Source organism: Lissotriton helveticus, chromosome 5_1, assembly GCF_964261635.1.
Source record: "Lissotriton helveticus chromosome 5_1, aLisHel1.1, whole genome shotgun sequence".
NCBI classification, from domain to species: domain Eukaryota; kingdom Metazoa; phylum Chordata; class Amphibia; order Caudata; family Salamandridae; genus Lissotriton; species Lissotriton helveticus.
Genome location: NC_136065.1, coordinates 723,171,239 through 723,198,578, shown reverse-complemented (window position 1 = coordinate 723,198,578; position 27,340 = coordinate 723,171,239). Strand labels below are relative to the sequence as shown.

The window sequence follows — 27,340 nt, the reverse complement described above, 5'->3', positions numbered from 1 at the left end:
ACCACAATGCACCCAACTACCTCGCTCAAAAATTGTCCATATCAGGAGGTTCGAGATCCAATAGAAGCTCAAAAAATCTACTCCTGAAACCCCGTAGATTCAGGAAAGAGAACTTACAAGCGCTCCTTCTCAGGATTGGCACCCAGGATCTGGAATGCGCTCCTGCCTGAAACTAGGCGTATCTCCTCCGCTGCACTCTTCAAGAAAGAGGTGAAAACCATCCTTCTGGCCAAGATCTCCTGAACCTTATAGGTGCTGGATCAGAGACTCTGCATTGCCTTGTATCAATGCTCACCTTGTCCTTTGGCACTATACCTCTACCTGATGGTGACACTACTACGCTACTTTCTTCCTACCGACCAATATATGAGACACATTGGGTCACTGATTCACCCTACCGATGCCCTCACTCAGTGCGCTCTCTATACTAAAACACTGGTGTAAGCCTTCCACACACCCAAGGTGTACCTGAACACCTCTGTAATGGGATCAATGACTTGTGCCGTTATATTACCTGTTTACCTGACTGTATATTGATATGTTTTATGTATTTTATTATTATCCTTTCATGTTAGTGACTACTACATTGCTCCCATTACCTCTGTTCATTACTACTGCCCCTACCCTGTCATTGTGAAGCGCTCTGATATCTGTAAGGATCTTGTTCGCGCTATATAAAACTTTGAATAAATAAAATGAATAAATAAAATAAATAAATAAATCAACTCCCTCATCTGGTGATTTCCAAATCACCACACCACACCCAAAATGTCAGCAAATTTTATCTAGAATGAACATGATTTGATTTCACTGTGTTAGTATTTCTAAAGATTTGTTTCAGCTGTTTCTTTGCAACTATCATATTGAGCTCTACGAAATTCCTCCAGCTCTATCTCTCTCTCCTGTTCCTTTCTGATTTTGTAAATTCTTCTCTTTTTTTCATGTACTTCTTTCTCTTGTGTAACATGCAACTGATCTTAATCAAAATTATCACAAAAATTATTACCAACAAAGGTGTTAGAATCTTGCCAAAAACTGAGACGTTCTGAAAAATCATCCTCTTCTCGTGGGAGTATTTCCGAATGCATCTCTGTGATCTTTATGTACATTTCAATGTTTCTACTTTCGTCTGGGATGTATGTACAGCAATGCTGGACATGCAAAATGCCACAGACTCCTCCCTCTTTTGCTAGGAGTATGTCTAGGGCAAGACTGTTTTGCATCACCATCGATCTAATTGCAATGACCTCGGTATCCACTAATTGGAAACCACCAGCTGTGTCAGTTGATAATCTATCAACTATTGTGGACAATTTTCTGATTCTACCTGCATTCAGGGTAACACCTACTAAAGGTATCACTGCTTCAAAAATGTCTCCCAAAATCTCTGAGAAACTTTCTCTTTTGTATCTGTTTACATGAATATTGATTTCAAATGAACCTTCTGCATTTCTGTCAACATGAAAAATCTTTGGGAACACAAGACCAACAAAACACGTCCCATACCAATGGTCCGGGAGGTTATAGTAGGCTTTGTCTCCACAGACAAAATAAATTCCAGGAAAAATTGGATCTTTACCACCTTTGAATCCCCAACCCCCCATGATCTGATAAGTGTCTTCACAATTGCTAGCTCCCACAAAATAATTATCAAAAAGTGTTTTATCTCTGCTAATGCAAAGCTTGCCACTAATTGGTTTGTCTATGTGAATTGCAACATTATCAAAAGATTTGCCATTAAACTTTTCGTCCTCCTTCTGCCAGAATTTGGATTTAGTCTGTTTGACTATCTCATTTCTTTTATAAATTGCCCTTCTCTCCTCAACAAGATTCAGGAAAGACTTTTCCTCAGTTCTCAATTTGCATGTTAGATTATTTCTGTAAGCATACTCATAGGTAAGTTCATTAGTCACTAAAAAGAATTCCCTCATCTGTTTAGCTTGTTTGTGTTTATTTAAAGCCTTTTCAATTTTCAGATTAGCAAAAATGTCGTCATAGTTAGAGTAATAATACTCTAATCGACCAGTCTGATAAAATAAGCTAGCTAACACACTGCAAGTCATGCCATAAGTAAGAGGAAGCATATTGTATGCCACTCCCTCAGAAACGGAAGCAGGCAACTTTACGCAAATGTAACAATCTTTGACACCCATAACCTTAACATATTCCCCCAAAAGTCTTGAAAAAGTATTGCTAGAAAAATCACCAACAGACCTGTCTTGATGAGCCTCTGGCCTGTGATCAATAACCTTGTTAGCTTTGCCTGTTGCACTATGTTTGTTTTGACTAACTGAAGCCTTGCTTGTCATATTGACTTTGTACATCTCCTTATCGATCCCGAAAGGAAAGATGACAGCTAAAACTAACCAGAGCAGAATTAATATGCGCACGCACATCAGTCATCTTGCAGCAATTTTTAAAAATGGAACATTTCGAGGTACTACGTTTCAGAACTAAAGGCATTCTTACTAGCCTTGTCACAGAAAAAGAAAACAAAAATTTAAAATATGTCTAAATGTAAAAACCTTAAAATTTTAAACACCCCCCTTTTTAAAAAAAAAAAAAATTTTTAAACCCTCTAACAACTTTTCTTCGACCTTGTGTGTCAAGTTATTTTCCAGCTAAACACAATTTCTTCGACCTTGTGTCACCTAACACAGTTTCTTCAGCCTTATGCCAAAAACAGAAACCTAAATTCTAACGGATTAGTACTTCAATCATTGTCACTGTAGTCCTCGACTTCTTCCTGACTGCTACTATGTATGTCAACTACAGGTGGAATGATAATGTAAGCCCACTCAGGAGACTTATATTTTTGATTTGGACTCAAAAGTCTCTTTGTTTTTCTAGGGACAACTTCTATTTTCTTTCCCACCTCTGCTTTCTTTTCAGGGTCTCCCTGACTAGTAATCTCATTCACCTGTTCTTTTGATATATTTATCAATCTGTATCTCAGCCCTCCATTCTCACCTGGCCAGATATCACCTTTTCTCAGAATTTTCTTCTTTGGCTCAGTCACATTCGATTCGTTTCTCCAAGATCTTTCTCAATTTGCCTATTTGAGAATCTTCATCACTTTCTCCAGAGTCACTATCAGAAATTTCAATTCTCGACTCAGGTACTTCTTTACTCGGCAGCTTCACTCCGTTAGGAACTTTACTTCCCCCACTGGTACTCGGCAATTCGTCCTCTTCTTCAATTACCTTCAACTTCCCAGCTTCAGATTTCTTGTTCCTGCTTTCAGAGCTTCTTTTCTGCTTTTCAATACTCTCCTGGTCCTGCTTTTGATTCTGATCAGACTCTTCTGCCTTTTCTGCTTCTTTTTCAGATTCCTCTGCTATTTCTTTTTCTAGCAGATCTTCATCCTCAGTCTACAACAATGACTTCTAAATCTTTTTCAGTCAAATCTCCATTCACAGATGTATTTTCCAGATGTCGACTTTCCTGTCGATCTTCAGTATCTGGATTCTCTTCAGCTTCTTCAGAATCTGAATCATATGTTTCACTCTCTTCATCGGAGTTTTCAGGTGTAGGTATAGGAATAGTATGACTAGGATGGATCCACCTTTTTATACCTCTACACTTCACTGCATTTGTTGTCACAAGTATCACCTGTCTCGGTTACTGCCACCTCGGCACCAGACAGTTCCTTCTTCGGTGAAATTTTGTTCTCACCCAATCTCCAGGTCTCAGATCATGTGTTTGCACTTTGTCTCTTGACTGCACTTCAGTTCCCACCTGATTAGACACAGAAGTTACGACGTCAGACAGCTTCTTACAGTATTCCAAAATTGCACTGTCATTAATGCTCAACAGTTTTCCCACTGGTATAAATGCTTGTCTCATGACTCTGCCCTTGAGTATATCATGTGGACTTAAACCTGTCTTTTTATCTGGTGTACTTCTTATGGTCATCAAAACAAGTGAGAGCGCATCTGTCCACTTTATACCTGTAGCTAGACAAATTTTCCCTATTCTGTTTTTGATCGTTCCATGTATTTGCTCTACAACTCCAGATGCCTCTGGTCTGTATGCACAGTGCAACTTCTGCTCAATGTGTAAGGCTTCACAAATCAATTTCAACAGTCTGTTATCAAAATGACCTCCTCTATCACTCTCAATAGTCACAGGAAATCCGGATCTTGGTATAATGTCTCTCAAAAGTAATTTTGCTACAGTAATTGAATCACTGTGACGTGTGGGGAATGCCTCTACCCACCTTGAGAACAAACAAACAATTACCAAGACATATTGTAACCTGTTGTGTTTGGGCATCTCAATGAAATCCATCTGCAACCTGGTGAAAGGACCACCCACCCGTCCTATGGTTCCCGTTCCCACAACCGTCTTCCTGTTTGGGTTCATTTGTTGGCAAGTCAAACATCTCTGACAGAGAGATTCTGCAATCGTTCTAAATTTGGTATTAAACCAAGTTTCTTTGAAAAGCCTAATCATTGAATCTCTTCCAATATGGCCTGGACCATGGTACATTCTGGCCATGTCAGCAATCATGCAATTTGGTAAAACAATCCTGCCATCTTTGTAAGTCCAAACTCCATCCTCATCCCTCTGCCTACATTCTGCTTTCAACCATGTGTTTTTCTCCTCATCATCAGCTTCATCTTGCAAATCTTTGACTTCCTGCCATGTCTCAACTACTGATGTTAGCATTAATGAATTCGAATCATGTTCATTGACCTTTTCTCGATTAAGTGCAAAATTGTTTCTTGCACAGTATTTTGCAATTTCATCTGCATAAGCATTTCCTTTGGTGATAAAATCTTCACCTTTCTAATGAGCAGCACATTTTACTACTGCAATTTCCTTTGGCAACTGTATGCCATCAATCAATCTTTTGATACATTTTGCGTTCCTGATTGGTGAACCTGCTGATGTCATGTAGCCTCTCTGAGACCAGAGCCGTCCATAATCATGCACAACTCCATACCCATATTGGCTATCAGTTATTATCGTTATTCTCAAGCCCTTTGCTATTTCGCATGCACGAATTAAAGCAATCAACTCAGCTACTTGTGCTGAACGAATTCCTTCAAGACATGATGCTTCCACAACATCTGCAACTGTGCACACTGAGTAAGCTGCTCTTAAAGCGCCTCCTTCTGATCTCAGACAGGAACCATCTACAAAGTAGACATGATCTGAAACAGGCAAAGGTACATCTTTAATGTCCTGCCTTGGCTTGGTACAGTATTCCAGAACATCCAAGCATTCATGATCTGCATCATTTTCATTTCCAATTTCTGTCACAGTACCATCAGGCAACAATGTGGAAGGATTTAAATTCACACATCTTGCTATCGAAACATTATCTGATCCCAGAATTATTTTCTCATACCTCGTGAGTCTATTGCTTGTTAGATGCTGCGTTTTGCTTCTCGTAAGGAGAATTTCAACTGAATGGGGAACATAGACCTTTACAGAAAATCCTATTATGATTCCTTCACTCTGCTCAAGGCTCACACTTGTTGCTGCAACTGCTTTTAAGCAACCTGGTAATGCTTTTGCAACTGGATCAAGTACTGCTGAGAAATAGGCAATAGGTTTTCTCAAATTTCCATGTCTCTGTCTTAACACAGACAATGCACATCCCTCCCTTTCACTGCAGTACAGCTCAAAATCTTTCTCAGTCTGGCATGCCCAGAGCTGGAGCTTCACACAAGCTTCTTTTTAATTTTTCAAAACCTTCCATCTCAGTTTCAGTAAGGACAATCGGATCTTTTATGTCTGATTTTGTCAATCTCTGCAGTGGTTTCGCAATTATTGAAAATCCACTAATCCATTGACACTAATCCATTGACGACAGTAACCAACCATTCCCAGAAACATTCTGACTTGTCTTTGTGTTTTTGGAGGTTGCATTCCCTGAATCATTTTAATTCTTTCAATTGTAACCTGTCTGATTCCTTTCGCAATTCTATGACCAAGATATTTTACTTCTTGTTTGCAAAACTGCAATTTTGCAGGAGACACTTTATGTCCCTCGTCTGCCAAATGATTCAAAAGATTAATTGTATCTGTAACACAGTTTTCTCTTGTTTTTGCTGCCACTAGAAGGTCGTCAATATACTGTACCAAAGTTGATCGACCTGGTAAATCTAGATCTTCCAAAGATTTCTTTAACAACTCATTGAAGATAGAAGGACTCTCTGTATACCCTTGAGGAATTCTACACCATGTGAGGGTCCTACTCGGGAATCTGAACGCAAAGATTTCCTGGCTTTCTGGATGCAATGGAACAGTAAAGAACGCATTGCAAAGATCAATGACATTATACCATTCTGCATCATGTGGAATTTGGTAAAGAATGACTGCAGGGTTTGGAACAACTGGACAACAAGGAACAACAATTTGGTTAACCTTTCTCAAATCTTGAACAATCCTATATGTTCCGTTTGGCTTTTTGATCCCCATAATCGGTGAGTTACAAGGACTGCTCTCAATTTCTTTCAAAACACCTTGTTTAATGAATTTTTCAATCACAGGAATGACACCCTCAATTGTTTCAGCTTTCATTTTGTACTGTGGAATGTTTGGAAATTCTATTCCTTGCTTTACTGTAATTTTGACTGGGTCCACATGTTTCATCAAACCCATCTCGTTTCCTGTTAAATCCCAAATTTCAGCTTTGACTGTCTCTTTTAATTCATTAGGCACATTTTCTTTATCAAATACAGGAAATAGTTCTGCTTCAACCATTAACATTGTTAATTTGTACAGCCCATCTTCCTCCATTGTTAGTAATTCAATTCCTTCTGGTGAGCAATATATTCTGCAATTCATCTTTCACAATATATCTCTCCCCAACAAATTTACTGGACTGCTATCGCAAACTACAAATCTGTGTTTGTCTTTAAAATTGCCAATTTCCACCTTAACAGGTTCTGTTGGATCGGTCTTAATTTGCTGATTACTTACATCAACTACTTGGATGGACTCCCCAGAGAGAGGCAGGTTTTCAGTTTCCACTGATCTAACAGTAGAACGGGTAGCACCAGTGTCCACAAGAAAAGTGATTTCAACATCATTCACCTTTCCATTTACATATGGACCAGACTGGTCAACCTCAAGAGTGGCTCCAATTACACACTCTTCCTCCTCTCTCGGGCACCGTCAAAAGCAGTCGTCAATCACTTCCTTGGTTTCCTGTTATCAAAAATTGTCCTGATGCATTTTGCACATTCGGTCTTTGAGCTCTTATTACCTGATCACCTCCGCTGAATCCTGTACTTTGGTTATACCTTTGACCACCCCCGCAGTTTGGAAGAGGAGGCTGTGGAATCTGACTCTGCTGATGTACTAACTGTCGCTGTAGCTGTTGCTGAGGACCCAAGTCGTTCAACTGTCGCTGTAGCTGTTGCTGCAGATCTACATCGTTCTGCATCTGTGGATTTAATGTTGCATTTTTAAAATTTCTAGGCGGGTTTTTACACTCGCGATTCCAGTGTCCGATCTCGCCGCAATTAAAGCAAGGTAATTTCTGTTTTAATTCCTCAATGTTAACATTAAATGTTGGCTTGTTGAAATTATTTTTAAACTTTCCCTGACCCTGATTCTGATTCTGAACAAAATTTACATTTTTATTTTCAAGGCTTGCAATTTGATGTTCTGCTACTTTCACCTGAGCCCACATTGCCTTCTCTTTTAATTTCTTTTGTTTTGCTTCCAACTCATCACTGCAGTATTTTGCTTTTCTCAAAATATCAACTGAATTTGATTGCCACCCGACAATATTATTCCTGATCATTTCTCCAATTTCAGGTTAAGACCATAAACAAATCTGTAAATAAAGTGCCTCATATCCTTCATCTAATTTTTCATAACCACTGTACTGCTTAAAAACCAGTAGTAACCTTTCATAGAATGAATGAACTGACTCCTTTGGTTCCTGGTTTGTTCCTTCTATTTTTACCCAATCAACTTCTTTTTGGGCAATTTTCTTTTTCAACCAGTAAATCACTTTTTCATACAGATCCATGACCTCAGATGCTGGAGCACCTGTCTCTTTAATTCGCTCCGGTTCCACTTTTGGCCAATTCTCAGCAATTTTACATTCTGTCCAAAGATCTGATGGGACAACTATGTCAAAGAATCCATCTAGATCAATCCACAGAACTTTCGAAACTTTGATGAACCTGTCCACCTGCCGATACCATTCCACAGGCTTCTCCCTTAGCCGAGGAAAATCATTTGTAAAAAGCAGAATGTCTTGTCTCGACCATGGAACATGAACATATCCACCACCAGCAATTTCCCTCATTGGAAGCTGTCTAGATAGTTTTTCTAACCTTTCATCTTCCTTCTTTTTGGTCCACTTCACTCTCCATTTACTCAGATCACCTAGTCTTTTGATGTACACAATCAACTCTTTTATGTGCATGATTCTTCCCATTGTATTAAAATTTGCAATGTCTTTCTCGGTAAAATCTAATCTGTAATGTTTTCCAAAATTTTTCTGTTTACTCAAATCAAAATCCAACTCTGCAGCGAATTCCTCCAACTGATCATATTTGTTTTTAGTTTTCCACTGAATGCTTTTGCTGATGAACAGTAGTTCATCATCCCGATAATACTTCAAACTGTGAGGACCAATTGTGCCAATTATTAACTCCTCCAAATCTGCTTTTAGTTTTGCTACATCAAGTTTAGAAGTAGACTCTGTCTTTTCTGATGATTCTGTATCTGACTCTGCACCCATTGGTGTTCTGTTTAATGAACCTTCATTAAAAGTTAAATCAGGCATTTTTCTTTTCTCACGATGTATTTCAGTTCATTCCGAATAAAATTTCTCAGCTACTTTCTGAATTTCTGCATTTAATGGAATTGTCAAACCTGGTTGTTTAATTTCTTCTTTATCAAAAACAGGCTGGACAGGACCAATCGTTACTGGAACTGTCACCGCTTCCATTCCCTTTGATAACTGCCGAATTAATTCCTCTTTTGATCGTAAATACTCTGTGTTTGCAACTTCCTCATCTCTCCTAGTTTCAATTACATTTCTAGGAGCTTCTCTTCTCATTGGGGTTTCAGAAAAATTTCTACTCATTGCAGACACTAGAATTAGTTCTTGTTTCAAACCTTTCAGGGGTTTCAAAAGATTCAGAATGATTGGGATACAATCTGGATGATTCTTCATTTAATGGAGGTGCACTCGGTGCTTTCCCTGGAGAAACCATCGGAGTTGACCATGAACAGGTTGGTTTTAGTGGGGTCTGCTTTTTATTTGTGGTAAAAATTTCTTCTAAAACTGCATCTTCCGATTCACTTTCTACATCAGCATTATTTTTCTTTTGAGTACTCTTTTCGCCTGGTATTCCAGAAACCATTTCTCTTCTTATTACATAAAGACCCTCACACATGTCTGCCTGTCTCCACATACGCATTCTATCCTCATGTGTCTCTCGTTTGTAAATAGATGTTTTAGGAGGTCTTATTAAGCCATTTGCTTCCTTTTGAAGCTGAAACATCTCATCATCCCATTCAACTAATGCTTCAAATTGTGTCGGTCTAGGCTTTGGAACAAGAGCTGTCATTTTTTCTCTCTCGAGTTTCTCAAAATTCTTGTGTTAAATGAACCATCATCCGGCCAGGCTAAAACTCCGTCATCTTTGGTGTAATATTTCCAAACATCAAACCATAGGCAGGTGTGATAACCATATTCACCTTCCATATACGCTGCAGGTGTTTTGTACATATGAAGTAATTTTCCACCTCGCGTTTCAATTTTCTTATCGGGAGAAATAAAAAAAAAAAAATTCTGAAACAACGTAGGCTTTTTCTCAACTTTTTTTGTAAAAATAACTCATTTTTAAATCAAAATTCGCTTATTTGAAATGTTCGTAAACACTTCCTGTATGTTCCGCAATTCCAGCCAATCCGTGCGCGAAACACACCAACAGACCAATGAGGTTCGAGCTACGTCACCACCTTGCTCAACCAATAAGAACAGAGCTTTCCGCAAAGCCAATCAGCATCTAGCTCGTCAAAGTCACATGAGCCAATCAGAGTACAAGCTGTGACGTATGTTACCCAATCACAGCGCGGACGTGTGACGCACACAGCCGCTGCGGTTTCTCGCGTCTCACTCCTAGCGCTCACCCCTCCTTTACAAAAAATTTTCACAGCGCCATTTTAAGAACGCTTTTTCAATGAAAACTCAATTAATAACGACAAAAAGAACAAACCATTTGTCTGCTTCTCTAAATTAAAGTGACAGTTTTTACAGACATGCAAGAATTCTTTGCGTGGAATAGACGACGCTACTCTCACAGAATTACATTCGTCGATAAAGTAAACTTTTATCCTACCCTTCAAACAGGTAATAACGAACTCATTTCCCTCTGAATGCACATATAGTAGCAATTCAAAGTTTGACTCGAACGGAATTACAGAATCATTTACGCACTTTCAAACGGAAAATTACCCTAACTACACGCACGTGAAAATCCTGGCAGGACTTTAACCAACCATAGAAATCCAGAATCGTTCGCAAAATAAACGACGTTATCCTACCCTTCACACAAGCTCGAATATATTCTATTACTCTTTTCACAGTGAGTTTTAAAAACGGGCTCTCTGTCCCTATACTCAAAGCCAAATTTTCATAGGTAATCATCACTATACATACACTCAATCTGGCACACCTAAATCCCTAACATGTGTTGTACGACCACAACACTTGTGATATAAAATACCACTATTCTGAAACAGATCAAATGCACTGTGTAACTTCACTCTTGTCACACCACTCTGTACCGGTACAACTAAGATTTTTCACACTGCAGGAAAAATCCTTTCGACTACACGTAACGAAAGTGAACAAACTCAACATATGTTAAACATCGATCCTATGTAACTACCATATAGCATATTGGTTACCATAGCAACCATATCTCTGCTACCAGGAAATTGATCCAGCGGCCTATAGGAAATATGCAATAGGCAACGCTACCCAACTTCACAATACTCACCAACATTTATTCGTAAGCCCATAAACTAATGACATATTTTGACCAGCTCAATCATGTGACCTAATTTACCTATTCACAAATTATATACATTTATATACAACTGCAGTAAAACGAATTCATCACACCTTAACAAACCCTATGATTAATTAAGCCACTGTGGCGATAAAATCTGCTATTAGTAACCTAAACTTCATGAAATAACAAGGCCAGCTTGAATTTCAAAGTATGTTTTATTAACTAATATTTAGAAAGTGCATTAGGATCTTTAAGCATTTTTATTAAAGTCTTTATAAAAAGTAATGACGGTTTCAAGTAACATTTTAAAAGCATAATTCAAATAGAAAATAGCAGTTTGGCATCATTAAAAATCTAAATTCCGGACTACTCTTGCTATATAAAAGAATAAAAGGATAAAATCTTTAGGGCCTACAGGGTCTCTTACGTGCTCCAAGAGAAGTCCGTCAGCACGACACTCCCATCTAAAGGTCAGCAAGAAGCAGCAGCCTCTTCCCCGGAGGAAGAGTTTTTATACCTTTCTACGCTAAACTAATCTATGAAAACTTATATTTTTCTGCTCAAGTCGGAGTCCGATTGGCTGTCAAGTGACATGCCACCATGACATTACGTCTTCTGAACCTTAGTTCAATCTCTTTCTTAGAGTCCATTGTCCTTTAGTTTTCGAATGCGAAACTTCCTCCAGTTTGCAACATTATTTTAACAGAGTTCATAGCTTCCTCAGCCTGTCATACTCTTCTGCCAGTTCCTGGCCTTGGCCTTGCTTGACTAAAGAACAGTCGGCTCATCACGTTTCATTTTTTTTTTCCATCGTGTTAATAATTCTTGGCAGGGGATGCGACCACATTTGGACTCTTGCTTTACTCCGAGCAGATTTTTCTCTCAATCACGAATGCACTAGGCCTCAAACGCTTTCACGTTAACTAGTATATAAACAAACATTAAAGAATAATTAATGCAAGAAATGAAATTCGTTCTGTTACCCACCCATCATTGCTAATGTTTAACCCATTTAGTCTAAATTACCTAGCAGAAGCAAACAAAGCAGCATTTATATCTACCATTCTTCACTTAGTCCAGCAGGATTTCTCCGCATACCTGTATAGAATAGAAAAAACACCAAGTAGACCAAAGCATACATAAAATAAGCACATGCCATTAATTAAATAGCCGCAATTAATATTGACAAAACAATAGACAAACAAAACAAGATTAGTTAATTATTTTTAAAACATACTTGCTGCAACATAAAGCACATAATGTTATACCCATGTATTCATGTGGGCAACTTTAATCTAGGTTGAATTAATAAACACACAACACACATCATTATTGATATTATTAATCTTTTATGGAAGTGTAACTTCACGAGCTGAAATGAATGCATTTCTGAAACTCGCTCCATCACTAGTACAGTCAGATATAAAGTTCGAATTAAGAACAAGTGACACAAGTAACATAGTAATGTCAGTAATCTACACCCGAGGTTTCTATCTGTAAATAGGCATTAACATTTTACCCAGCACTCCCGTTCAGATCTAGACCCCTTGGCTTTGCGCATCTCTGTGAAAAGGAAAGTATTGTATACTCAGCAACATATCTAGGATGACAGCCAATCAGCTTCTTACGACAAACAGGTATCCCTGGATGACGAGGTAGGTGCCACATCTGTTTTGTGAGAGCAAATATCATTGAAGAGGTCCCCATATGTCTTTAGGTTTGGGAGATCTAGGCAATAGCTCAACGTATGTTTCGTCGGCTCCTGGCAATACATCAGATCTGCTAGCCACCCCTTGAATTTCGGAGCTCGACCTCTGCCCCATCTACAAGCTACTTTGCGTTTAGCTAGTAATACCGATAGGGCAAGAAACTTCCTATGTGTAGGGGGTATTTGTGCTCTGTATCCCAATAATGCCACTAGAGGGTCCCTTTCAAGGGTGCTTTCCGTCATTTTTTCAGGCACTGTGAATACCAATTCCCACAACACTCGTACCACCGGACATTGCCAGGCTAAGTGAAAGAACCCAGCTCCCGGCTGTCTGCATCGTTCACATCTATCGTTAGACGTAAGATTAAACCTATGTTTCTTCAATGGTGTGTAATACAGGCGCTGTAGGTATCTGTAATGTATCACCCGTAGCCTGCAGCTAGCTGAGATCTGTGCAGTTTAGAGGCAGCAATAATGCCATTGGTCCTCAGTTACTTCCTGCCCAAGTCCTCCCCCAATGTGTTTGAGCCGGCTCATGATTTCCTCTCGGTTCATGCGTATAGAGCTGTATAGACCCAACACTAGATGTTTGCCCTCTGTGGAGCCCAGCATTTGGTGTAATGGGACAAAGGTTTGTGGTTCCTGTGGAAAGTCTGGGACGATTGCTTGCATCCCTTGCCGCAACCGCACATATAAAAACACATCCAGGGGAGTACGTTTTATACCCTGAAGCAGGTGGTCTATTGACCTAAATTATCCAGCATGGAAAAAGGTCTCCCCATGTAGCAACATTAGCCCGTTTACATAGGTCTTGAAACCCCTTTTCCTGTAGCAGTGAAAGACCAGGATGGTAGGACCACGGTAGTCGAGAGGAGTAGAGGAAGGGCGAGTCCAACAGCGCGGCCACACGGTTCCATGCATCAACTGTGCCCGTGACCGTGGTGGGTGGTGTCGCACGGGTACGTGTAGGGCCCTGTATCATGCCATTCAGCGGCACCGGGTCTGCAAGCCAGTCCTCTGTGGGCACTTGCGTTATGTAACGGGGAGGCTATATCCAATAATGGGCATAATGAGCCTGCGCACTGAGAAAATATATTTCCAAATCTGGAACATCGAACCCTCCTTGATGAGACGGCCGCGTTAAAATTGACCATTTGAGTCTTGCCTGTTTCCCTCCCACAACAAAAAGGTACACGAATTGCGGGAGTATGACCATTTTTATAAGGGACGCCCGTCCTGCCAGCGATGGAGGCAGTGAAGTCAAATGGGTTATATTAGCACTGAGCCGCGTTATAGCCGTGCCGTAGGTCAATCTGATAGTGTCTGCTCTATCTCTAGTTATCTTTATACCAAGATATCGGAGGTCTGTCGCACCATTCCAGTGGGAAGTCTAGTGGAAATGGGGTCACTGCTGCCGTAAGAGGTAAAACGTGTGATTTTCCCCAGTCTTGTTAACAGCAGATAACCCACCAAACACTATAAATTCCCAGAGTAGAGGGTTTATATTGTGCTGAGGGTCTCTAATATATAACGTTACATCATCTGCGTACATAGATATTAATATTTGACGCAGACAGCAGCGAAATGCCTTGTCCTGATGATATTGCCGAAGTCTAGAGGCCAACGACTCAATTGTAAAGGCAAACAGTGGGGATAACTAGCACCCTTGCCGCGTACCCCCTCGTTATTATCGGGTGGGATAGATGACCATTTATACATTTTTTAGCTGTGGGCTGGCAATATAGTAGCTGAATCCAAGATATAAAGAGGGGTGGGGAAACCCATTCGTTGTAGCACCCCAAATAAATAATCCCACTCTACAGAGTCAAACGCCTTGGAGGCGTCGAAGAACACCGCAGCGAGTGGAAAGTCTGGCTCCACATTTTTCGTCCGGGAGAATAGAGTATGGAGATTGAGATGTGGCCCTGCCTGGAACAAATCCTTTTTTTTTTTTTTTTTTATAATTTTACTTTTATTGCAAACAAGTCAGATAACAGCATGAAATAAGAGCAGACAACAGTTTGAGACCAGTTTAACATTATGGGAAACAAAATTGCTGTAAGTGAGTAATATCTTATTTTTGTCCATTGATTCCTTATTGTGTCCATTGATATATTGGAGCCCAGATTTTTCTTCCCATTTGTTTCTTTTTCCATCCTTTTGTTTCATAGATTGCAGATTCTAGATTGAATTTGGCTAACAGCCGAGATCTCCACATGGAGAAGGAAGGAGAATCTGCGCTGATCCATTCTTGTGTGATACATGCTCGGTATACAGACATCATAATAAAGATCAAGGATTGATGTTTCTTTCCTACAGTATCAGTTGATAGTCCAAATAACACCAACTCCGGGGTTAAATTTAGTATATATCCAAATATAATCTGCATAAATGTCTGCATTTCTAAAAATAATATTGTAAGTTTGGGGCAGGAAAAAAACATATGAATAGTATCTGCTCCTATCCAGGAACATCGGTTACAAGAAATACCAGTTGTGGCGCCCCATTTCATTACCTTGGCTGGAGTGTAATACAAATCAAACAATATCATGTAATGTTGAGTACGTGACCTACCGGTAATTAGCACAGAATTAGCTAGCTCAATTGATTCTTCAAACAGTACATTTTTTCCTATTTTCGCTTCCCATTTTTGTTGTATCAAGAGTAAGTCATCCAAAAGAAAAGTAAAAAAAAAATCATAAAAATAACCAATTTTCCTTTTCTTAAAGAGTCTCAATCAGTGTAATCTTTTGTAGTGCTTGTTGTTCTCGAGATAGTATAGATTGTAGAAAACTATGTATCTGTAAGTATTTAAAGTAGTCCAATCTCGTAAGAACAAATCCTGATTGATTTGAAAGTATACGTTTGTCCATTAAGAGAGTAAGGCGATTGGCCAAGACTTTAGCCAGGATTTTTGTATCTCAGTTTATTAGTGATAATGGACGATAGGAGTCAGGAGCCGGGTTTCAGTAGGGATGCGACTACTGCCTCTTGCATCGAGGATGGGAGTATTCCCATCTCCAGAGATGCCTCATAAACTTCCTTCAGAACCGGTGCCATGATATCAATGTAGTTCTTATAAAATTCAGCCGGTAGGCCATCGGACCCCGGCGCTTTCCCATTCTTCAGCTGCATTATGGCTTCCCTAATTTCATCAATCTCAAAGAACAGGCTCAGGATTTCCCTCTGTACATCACTGAGCCATCGGAGCTCTACTTCACCCAGAAAGCTGTGAAGGTCAATAGGGTTTTGCCTTCGGGACGTATATAATGCTTTATAATGTTCAATAAACGTGTCTAATATGGTGAGAGTCTCGGTACATCGTTGCCCCTGGTCCCTGTATCTCTAACACTAGGGTAGCAAATCTTGGCTGTCTAGTCACCTCCGCCAGTGCCTTGCCCGGTCTTTCGCCTTTCCCATATTTGCAAGCCACCAAGTATCTTCCCTTAAATGTCGCCTCTTGTCGCACTTTCCTCAGTGAGTTTCTCTCAACTCTTTTTGCACCTGCCCCGTCTTTTCTTGCCCCATCTGCCTCTCCATCCCCCGCAGTTCCTGCTCCAGTCGTTTTAATGTCCTACTCATCTCTCTTAGAACTCCAAAGCTCTTAGAGATACAAAAACCTCTTATTGTTACCTTAAATGCCTCCCATATTATCTCAACTGTCAACTGACCCTTTATTCCTGCTAAAGAAATCCTTGATTTCCTCCTCCTAGTTCAGCTTGAAATACTAAGTCTAGCAAAGCTGTGGGTTGCAGTCTCCAGTTTGATCTGGGTCTGTCGTAACCTGGCGGTGTGAGCGATAATTTAACTGGGAAGTGATCTGAGAAAGTTCTAGCGAAGTGAATCATGTTACATATGGCCGTCCCCTAGAGATGAGGCAGTATTCGATACATGCCCACGTCCCTCTGAGATGTGAAATGCGCTCCCTCCTGAGCCTGTGGGTGTGTAACGCCACCTATTAATTAGCCCACCCTCCTAGACTATACCCTGCATTGCCTCCTGAGAATTGCTATAATGTGCAGATGTGTTAGACCTGTCTAGATTCGGGTGAAGGACAACATAGAAATCCCCCCCCCAATTATGTGGGTGGATCCTATTGATATGATTTTGCCCCATAGATCAGTAAAGAGTTCAGGGCTATCTGTGTTGGGACCGTAACAGTTTGCAACCGTGACAGAGTCTCTGCCTAGCCGTCCCCACACTATAACATATCTGCCGTGTGGATTGTAAATTGTTCCTGCTAATTCGAAGCTAATCTGTTTTTTAAAGAGTATGGCAGTCCCTCGTGAATTAGAGTAATAGGAAGAGAAGAGTCTGCAACTCGCCCATTTGCTAGCAAATGTGTTTGGGGCCCTAGGGTTCAGGTGGGTTTCTTGCAATAATGCCACATGTATCTGCTGTCTATCTAAATAGGCCAAGGCTTGCCTCCTTTTCCTCAGGTCCCAAGGCCCCTGACATTCCAGGATAGTATGTTAAGCCTGGTTCTATCCCCCTGTGTCGCCATGCCATTCCATCTTTCTCCGACTACTGGATTGTAAAAGATTGTACTTCAGCATGTGCACATAACAATAAGCATGTCTCCCAAAAGTACACCATATCTTGTCCACTGTGGTTCTGAACTCCCCAACTCTCCTCCCTACCCACCCACTGAAGCATCCCAATCATGCCAGTTATCTTCCCTCCCCCATCAACCATACCATTGTCCAACGTGACATGTATGTCCATTCTCTCCCAACATAAACCCGGGAGGAGAATGTTGGTAATTGCAAACAATAGGAAGAAAATTGTGGGGCACTCCCAGTTGGGGTAATGCAGCTGGGTGGCCCACGAATACCTCTCCAGTCCAGGTGTACTGCGACATGTTCCTAGTCCCTGAACTGGTATCGAGGGTGTCCGGCTGCAGAATGTCTCAATCCCCACTACGAATCATGCATCTTCTCTGAAGCCATCTTGCCTGTGTGCAGATTGTCCTATCCCAAGCTCATGCAAAGTATTCCAGTCTCGGCTATGCTGATTATATGTGAAGTAAGGTGTTCCGACACGCTGCACGGCTCTATAGCAATTGTCATTCGACTTCTGGTGTTCCTGCCTTTGGTGAATCCTCCGGTGTGGTTGCTGCTTTCCTCTGTTTTTTGCGCTGCTTCAAAAAATCTTCCACCTGTTAAGGCTTTGTAACGAACATTTGAGTCCCCTGGTGTGACGCAAAGCGTAGTCTATCTGTGCCTGTCTCAGTATCTGCTTGACCCTAAGGAATTTGCGTCTTTCCTCCTGAACAAGCATCGTAAAGTCGGGGTATATGGTGAAGGGTATCCCATCATATTGCAATTGTTTTTTTATCCCTGGCCACACGTAAGGCTACATCTCTTTCCCTGTAGTTTAAGAGACTGGCGATTTATAGGGCTGGGAGTGCTCCCAGGAGGTGGTCGCGGTCCTGGGATCGGTGAGCTCTCTCGACAATGAAATGGGGAGAAATCAGTTCCATGCCTACCACTGCGATCAGTAGCTTTTCAATGTACTCCTCCATCTTGCCCGTGTTTGTACTTTCCGGTATCCCCAAAACGCATATATTGTTTCTGCGACTTCCCGCTTCTGTCATCATTTTTCGCTGGTATGATCTTAAGCAGCTTATCCATTTGCGCCGCAGCTTTGTGAACCTGGGCCTTGGTGTCTTCAACGTCAGAAATACGCTGCTCCGCTTCTTTAATACGCATCTCGTGGCCTTCTATTTTGCGGGCAATTGCTTCCATTCTTGTTGCCATTGTGTCCCTTTTGTCCGCTATGGTCCCAAACCCTTTGTGCATTTCAGATAGGAGTGATTTCATGTCATCGCCTGACGTAGACTTGCGATTTTGTTGTAAGGTGTCCTTGGTGCTGCCTTGTGGATTTTTTGGTTTCAAATGTTAGCCGTGGTTGGCGGGCGTCTAATTTCCCCATTCTGTCAGTCTCTGATAGCTGTGCTATTGCGCGCCTGATCACAGCGTCCTGTTTTCTTCGTTATGGGTTGTCCCAGCTCTGTATACTTGCTGGCGGCGCGAGAACCCGGCGCACAGTAGTCCGTCACCAATGAGCTGAAGACCTCCCCCAGGACCCTCAGTGATGGTCTGTCACTCTTCTCACGAGTCGATCTGGCCAGCGAGCGTTACGCCGTGACAAGGCCCCGGTGCTTCCGTCGTCTGCCGCCCACGGGTCCCAACCCGTAAGTTCCAGGCATTACTTCAGCTAACTAGCGGCCAGTCAGCGCAGCACTGTGCCACAGCAGGGTAATGTCTGAATCTCCAGGACAGGAAGTGCTTTCCGGCTCGGGTATCTCGATCTCACGCATTGATTTAGCACACAGCGCTACACTGTATGTGGTCGGGTGTGGGGTTGCTCCAGGGCAGACCGCAATCAGCTTAAAAAGCACGACGTCGGGGTCTATGCCATCTTCTTGTTTTTGTCCAAGGGAGGACTCAGCCAACGGGGCAATCGTTTCTGCAAGTCTACTAATCCCTCTTTACAACACTTCCTGGGGTGTTTGGCGACCCGAAAGTCCCAGTGTACCCCTGTCTAAATGAATCCAAGGAGGTGCAGGTCCTCGTCCTGAGGAGCCCTGGGCACACCGTTTGGGTGTAACCAGCTACAACTGAAAAATCTCCTTTTCAAAGGAGCAATGGACCCATCCCTAGATTCCTTAGAAATCAGGGATTTTAATGCAGGTTATTGTTGATGAGAAAGATGACTGGACAGTGAATACCCATACTAGACCACCGGAATCTGGTTAAGTTCTTGAACTCTCCACATAGTAGCGCCCGCAGGAGTTCTCCTCTTACTCCAGGAAAACTACCTGATGTCCCTGGGACTTCAGGACACATGCACTCAACCCTATACACAGAGCACAGGAAATGTCTCTGCCTTTTAGTAGCTGGGATGCAGTACCAATTTGGGTTCACTTCAGTTGGCTTCAGGTTGGTACCATGAATATACATAAAGTGCCTTGTGCTGGTTTCTGCCTGATCAGATTTCAAGTTTATCGGGTATACCCGTAATTGGACGACTGGCTCTCCCAGGCTCCATAAAGTTAAAGGCAAGGGTTTCTTTTGCTGCCTGTATCGATGTGTTCCACAGGTTAGAGCCGTCAGTAAACCTAGACACTTCCTCATACAAAACTCGTTCTTGTGGACAATACTGGAGACACAGTTAGAAAAGATGTTTTTCTCTGTGGACAGATCGAGGAACCTCCAAGCCATGGAGCAGACCTTCTCTGTCAGTCAAGCTCCATTAATACAAATATCTGCTAGCCCTGATGTCATCCTGTATAGGCCTGATACCTTTTTGCAGACTCCGTATGAGACGTGTCCAACTTCAACTGGACCACAAATAGAAGCAAATAGCTCGGTCCATGTCACAAGACTATTGAAGCAGGTGCTGCTTTGGTGGCATTTTCCATCAAATCTCAACACAGGCTTCTCATTCCCAGTAAACAGGAGCAGTCAACCAGGGGCCTCTGGCTAGACACAGAAAAGAGGCTCCATATCTGTATCATGAAGCTCTGTGCCATAATACTGGGCTTACAATAGTTCCTCTTGAGACTGCAGGTCAGGAATTCCTCATCAGAACAGACAGCGCTGCATTTTGGCATTTGAGCTACAGCAGGTCTCCTGCTTCAGTAATGGCAGCTCCATGGGGGTGCGAGAGCGCCACGGACCGGCAGCATGAGTCCTTGGAGCACCCTGCAGGGTTGCTGGATGGCATACTACTATTTGGCTTAAAGTTTCTTAACACATTTCACCTCATAACCCACGTTTTAGGAGGCCAGGTGGTTTTTCATTTTATGCTCCCAGTTGAGTCTTCTTCTTCTGGGAGCTCCACATGTCTGCAAAATGGCTGAGTTTCTCCTGGACAGTCTGTTCCCACCTGGCCAGGCACATTCCTTCCCTCTCTGAGCAGGCAGGCTTCTGTGCCCTAGGCAGATCCTTGTCTTTTCCAGCAGGAAGCACGGGCTTCAGGTAATGTCCTCTTTGGGAGAGTGTTCTCAGGCAGATTTCTACTCTGGTTTCACAGCAGCTCTTTCAATATTCTGTAAAACACTCCCTCCCTTAGTCAAGAAGCACTTGAAACTGGGACAAAACGTGGGGGTTTCATTCCCACTTTTTTCCTTTCAGACCGGGGATATGCATCCACTCTGAGTTCTGTAACCGGTTTATAATGGTTTCCTTTCAGATGTTATTTTCTGGCTGTAGTGAAGACACCGTTTTTGTGCCAGGTGATGGTGCTGTCTGCTAATGGTGATGTTGGCTCCAAGTGGGCACAAACGTGTGCTAACTTTGCGCACCTGGCTGTCATTAGCCTTCCTGAAGTAGCAATCTGTAGATAGTCAAAAGGGCAATCCCTACCTGGACACTTCCTCACCTTTATAAAATCTGTTCACGCTCCCGGACTCATCCACTGGTACTAGCAGACCTACTCATGTTACTATTATGCATGTGCCTAAAGTACACACTGTACACAAACTCAGCAACCACACAGATGTCGGCGCAAAGGTATGGGTCCCATTTAAAAAAAAAATAACTTTTACACGAGTGGGTTTGGTATGCCGCCTTCTTAAGACACGGAATAAAATGTCTGTTAAGGACTATTATTTGCAAAAATTGATATGCAGGCACCACTGCTCTGTCAATAAACCATGATATGGGTGATAGATTTATGTTTAGAACGAAGGCTTGGTGTGTCCCTCCAGTTCACAGAACCAGTTGAAGACATTTGTATTACCATGGACAGACCTAGTCCACAGCACTCACTCTAGAATAGCGTGTTGCCATCACCAGTAAAGTTGGTTTACCAGTTTCACATGCAGGTTTATCACTTAATGCAGGTGTGCAAGCCCTTGTAGCATGTGGGAGACATTCCGTCCCAGCTGTTTATGGATGTGTTTCACTAGGAGAATGTTTCTTAAACTAAGACATGGCAGCTTAATTGAACAGTGACAATGGGGTTAGATTAATCTGAAGATCTTCATGAGGTGCTGCTTCTCAGCAAACCCAGATGACCACATGTATTTGTTTGAATAGTGAAGCTCTGAAACAAAACATTTTCATGAAAAGGATATCACCATGTTAGTATTATGTTCAAGTACTTGGATTTTTCTGGTGCACAAGGTGGTGATGCTCATACTATTTAAACAAAACTGTCCCATGAAATGCCTGGACACAGCATTCAGCTGCCCAGATATGAGACCTAACTTGAGCAAAGTGTCAAATAATAAAAAAGGAAAATGGTGAGTTCGATGCACTGTCATTGATGATCCGGTTATAATTTAGCTTTACAGGTAGTCCTTTCCTCCAGGTTTTCGTCCACTACCATTAACAGCCGTCTACAAAGATCCAAACAATGTGTTTGTATTGGTAAATTTATCTGCATCATGTAGAAAAATGGTCATGTATGTTTTATCCTCACTCTAGCTTTGAATCTTGGTTTGACATCACTTCTATTGCACAGAATGCTGAAGATATCGTAGCCAATGAACGGGAGCAGAACATTTTGCACATGCTACATCAGGTACAGTCAGATTTCTACATCAAACTTACAAATGAGCTCATTTTTTTCACTGCTAACTTCTACTTCATGGTCTTTTTGTTGTAATTCAATGTCAGTTGGATATACTATGCCACCTCAATGGTGTAGATTTAAACCAAAAACTCCAAGAGAAACTAAATACTTAGGATATGCTCTTTAAGAGTCCAACCAAATTGTATGCATTTCACACTGAGGCTTGTTCTGGAGGATGGGAGTGCGGGCAAAGCGGGGGGGGGAGGGGTCGAGTGGAAACCCCTCTTTATTTGAGCAAGCTCTCCCATTATTTTCTGTGCTATGGAGATCAGGGGAGCCTGCTGGAATGTATGGAACATTGTGGCCCTGGGGTAAGGCTCCTTCCAAGTCTGATTAATCACATTTGAAAATGGTTTATCACTTTTTTTCAATGAAACTGACTTATATTGAAAGTCTGTAATGGATTACCCCTTTCATTATTAGTTATGCTTATATCGTTAATCTTGCATGGCGATTTTATGCTACTACTATGGGGAAAAGGATAATTATGGTATGTGGCTTTATTTACCACTGTTCATGTGAAAGTTTTTGCTGACGTCAGTCTACAGTGATGCATACAGGTTTCATTTCTGTATCTGATTATGTTCCATGTTGGGAACATTTGTGTAAGGAATTTAAAGTGCAGTATTGCTACATTACTCTCCAGCATTTACAAGCAGTCCGTTAATTCACGATCTAGTGGCTTGGTCAGGAACGTGACTCTAGAAGACTTTCAAACTCAAAACTGTTGTTACTGGTAAGTACTCGTTTTTAAATCCATTCTGAGCACACTTATCTGCTATTGCTGCTGCAGGAATACTCTACCCTGTTCTACAGTAGAAAAAAATGGTTTGATAGCCCTTCAAGAGCTACTATTATGCCAGATCATTTCTCAAGAAATAGTTCCATGGCCTGGCTTTGTACATTCTGGCAGCCCTACTGTTAAATTCTTTCTCCTTAAGCAATCTTCAGTAGCTTCTGCTCTATATTCCAAGTAACAAATCCTTACCTTCTCACAGAGGCAAAGCAGCTTTCACTGTTTTCTAGAAGTGTTTGGCCATGAAAGGTTTTTAAAGGGGTTTTGGTCCATGGCAGATTTTGGCTATGCCCTTTGTTAGACCCCATTTGGGGGACAGGGACACATGGCGGATAGTGGGGGTACTGGGGTCCAACTGTGGGTGTTGGGTAGTTTACTAATGGTGTCCTAGTGTCCACCCTATTGTGGCTCTGCAAATTGTAGGAAAGTGGGGTTCTGTTGCAGTAACCCCCCCCCCCCACACACACACACACTTTTGCCAGACTACTGATGCACGTTGACTTGATGTGCCCTGCCAATCAGGTTCTCAGGGCCTGTGTTCTTTCACCAAGACTAACCCAATTGGCCTCTCTGGCCACAGGTCAGTCCCTGGTAAATGGTACCCAGGGCACTGACCAGGGAAGACCCCTAAGGGCTACAGTACTTATTGTGCCACCCTTGGAGGCCCTGTACTCTGTCACACACACACTACCTTGGCAGGCTGCGTGTCTTGGTGCAAAACAAAGTGAAGAGTGGTGGTGCTACGCCGTCGGGGATGGCGGAGGTCAACAGCTTTTAGACCTGAGGTCCAAAATAAGATCTTCGATATTCCCTTCGATGGGAAGACTTGTTTGGGAAACATGGATGATGTGCTTTAAAGTATCAAAAAGGATACAGATACCGCAAAGGCCCTAGGAACACTACAGTACCGGAAGGTGCCCTTTTGAGGGGATAGGGCTAGAGGCCAAACATCATATAGAGGAAGATACCAACAGGGCGGATACCCCTCTATAGGAAAGTGGGTTTCTGTTGCAGTAACCCCCCCCCCTCTTTTTGCCAGACTGATGCACTTTTCCTTGGTGTGCCCTGGGTCCCTGCAAATCAGGTTCCAGGGCCTGTGTTCTTCCCCCAAAGACTAACCCAATTAGCATCTTTGGCCACAGGTCAGCCCCTGGTAAGTGGTACCACAGGTACCCAGGCACTGACCAGGGAAGACCCCTAAGGGCTGCAGCACTTATTGTGCCACCAATGGAGGCCCTGTACCCTGACACTCACACACTGCCTTGGCAGACTGAGTGTCTTGGTGCAAAACAAAGTGACGAGTCTACATGGCACACATCCTTGTGTGCCATGCCCACAAAACACTGCCCTGGCATACATCAGTCACCCCTCTAGCTGGGTGCCCTATGCCCGTGGTGAGGGTACAGGTGCATGAGTCATGTACCCCTACAGTACCGAGGTCAATTCATGGGCACTGTAAGTGCAGTGCTGCCATTAAGAGTATATGGTGCTGGGAGTTTGTCATTACGAATTCAACCTTACCAACCGGCACCTTTTTTGGACAGAGGACACAGGCGGTCGAGAGGACGCTCACGAGCAAACAGATGGTACAATCCCCAATCGAATCAATTCCAGGGAGAATTTACCACCAGGAGAAATGTCTACAGATGGTAAAGAAAAGTGAAAACCCAGTATACAATCTGTCCAACTACATTCTCTCAGCAAGTGAAATGACTATTACAGAAAGGCCTTTCCTTTATCCCCACTGTCAGACCCGATCTGAATCAAATCAAATTAGAAATAGTTCAGCTATTTCGAAAAATGCGACTTAAAATACATTTTCTAGATCAAGAGAGCGCATCCTCACGCAATTACTCCGGTCTGAAAAACACCGACATTTTTTCCAAAAACTGCCTATATGCTGATGGAAGTATTAACTTTCGAGAAATGTTTTACGAGATCTAGATGTCCTCGATAATAAAAAGAAAAAATTCATCAAATGGAATTTGCGAAAAGAAGAAAAGCAGGCGCTAGAACAACTTAAAGAAAATAAAGAACTAATAATAAAACCTGCAGACAAAGGCGGAGGAGTTGTTATTCTACCCCGTGAAACATATAAACTAGAGGTTTCAAGACAAATATCGGATGAAAGATGCTACCGGAAGACAGATGATGACTGGAATATGAAAATAAAGGAGAAATTGGTTGAGTTAACAATCAATGGCGAACAAGAAGGTATCTAATCAAAATCCCCGGACTCCATTAATGTATATTCTACCGAAAATACATAAAGATGTGAGGAACCCACCAGGACGCCCAATTATTTCAGGTGTTAATTCAATACTAGAACGTCCGGCGAAATACATAGACACGTTCTTGAACCCTCTGGTGAGCTCCACTACAAGTTACATTAAAGACACAATGCAGGCAATCAATCTTCTGGAAAACCAACCTTTTGACGGACAACATGAAATGTTAGTAACCCTGGATATAGTCAGTCTATATTCAAATATTCCTCAGGAAGCTGGTTTAGAGGCCCTTGAAGTGTTCTTGGACAGAAGAGAAAGACCACACAATGTTCCCTCCGACTTTTTACTTGAATTAGCTGAAATCTGTTTGAAGTACAACTTCTTTACGTTTAATCATGTTCAATACCTGCAAGTGATTGGAACGGCGATGGGATGTCCCTTCGCGCCGGAAATGGCTATGTTTATGGCATTATATGAAGAGCAATGGATTTTTAACAACCCATACGACGGCCATATCAAAATCTTGCGTCGTTATATTGACTATGTTTTTATGCTATGGAGAGGCAATGAAGATAAACTTCAGGAATTTGCGATCTGGTTGAATAATCGGAATCCCAATATCCAATTTACATTAAACCAGAGTAAAATTGAAATGAAGTTCCTAGACTTAATGATAAAACATGAGGAAGGGTTTCTATACACATCCCTCTATACAAAAGAAAGACACGTTTCTCCATTTCTCAAGTTTCCACCAACGTAATCTTCGAGAAAAATTGCCATTGAGTCAACTGTACAAAAAAAAGGATTATTTTACCAACGCAAAAGAACTTGTAAGTAAATTGCTGGAAAGGAGCTACCCCAAAAAACTCTTAAAAAGGTCCATGAAGAGGGCATGGTACACTCCTCGATGTGCTACTCTCCCAAGAGAAAAGCATGAAGAGATGCCCCTGGTATGTGTGACTACATTTTCTGGGGTAACAAGTGAGATACAAAAAATCGTCCGGAAGAACTGGAATACAGTAAAAGGATTGGAACCCTTCCAAAAAATGCCGATCTTCGCACTGAAGAAAAATGGAAGTGTCAGGAACAAACTTGTAAGAGCAGACACCTCCATAACAAGACAGGATATCTCTTTGAGATCGATGCTCTCTTTACCACCCATTAAGGGGCACAGACAATGTGGCACCTGTGTATCCTGCGACAGCACCCTGGAAGGCACCATGTTCACGTATGGTAACAAGTATATAAAACATGATGACTTTATGAACTGCAACACTCACAATGTCATATACTGTATCCTTTGTCCGTGCAGTAAAGCATAGATCAGCAAAACGAGCCAACAAGTAAAAACACGCATCTCACAACATAGTTCAAGGATTAGATGTAAAACTGCAAATGCACATATGGTGGCACATTGCATCGAAAAAGGTCACGGTCCAAAAGATATCAAATGGACGGTATTAAGACATGTTACCGGAAACAATACTGAAAACATACTCTCAAAAATTGAAGCCAAAACAATTATGTTCCTGGGCACAATGGAGAATGGACTTAACGAACTATCAGAATTGACAAATTGTGGATGATCAAGGTAGAGCCCCTACTATCTCCTGGAACCAATAAGGCATTGGATAAATACTCTCATATACTCCAAAATAATCGACGGCCTACTGATGCAGAATGAAGAAAATCTGCTTCATTTTTCTGCAAAAAATAAGACATTAAGGCAAGAAAATCCCCCAGACCCACATCACCATTCAGAACCGCCTCACAAAACAACGAGGCCCTGTTGCTAATCCGAAGATCATTGGCGCCTAAACTACAGGTAGAGATAAACCCTGCGACAGAAAACAGAACTCTGGATTCCATTTGGCACACAGTGTGAAAAATCGTAAACAAAAAACCCCCCGTGCAATAAAGTTGGGTTGAATAAAGAAACTACAATGAAAAGAGCCGGATGCGTAAACCAGAGGACGCTGATGTCTCCATAGAAACGGTAAACCAATCAGAAGCGACGCAC

The 27,340-nt window shown here is 41.8% G+C and overlaps 1 protein-coding gene across 1 annotated transcript in view; it reads left to right on the top strand.

The window, feature by feature from the left end:
* Nucleotides 1-27,340, top strand: part of LOC144754871 (lymphoid-specific helicase-like) — a 558,671-nt gene that overhangs the window by 138,523 nt on the left and 392,808 nt on the right. Inside the window, exon 12 of the mRNA XM_078643186.1 lies at nucleotides 22,149-22,245. Coding sequence (XP_078499312.1) covers nucleotides 22,149-22,245 — 97 coding nt within the window. The remainder of the gene's footprint in view (nucleotides 1-22,148; nucleotides 22,246-27,340) is intronic.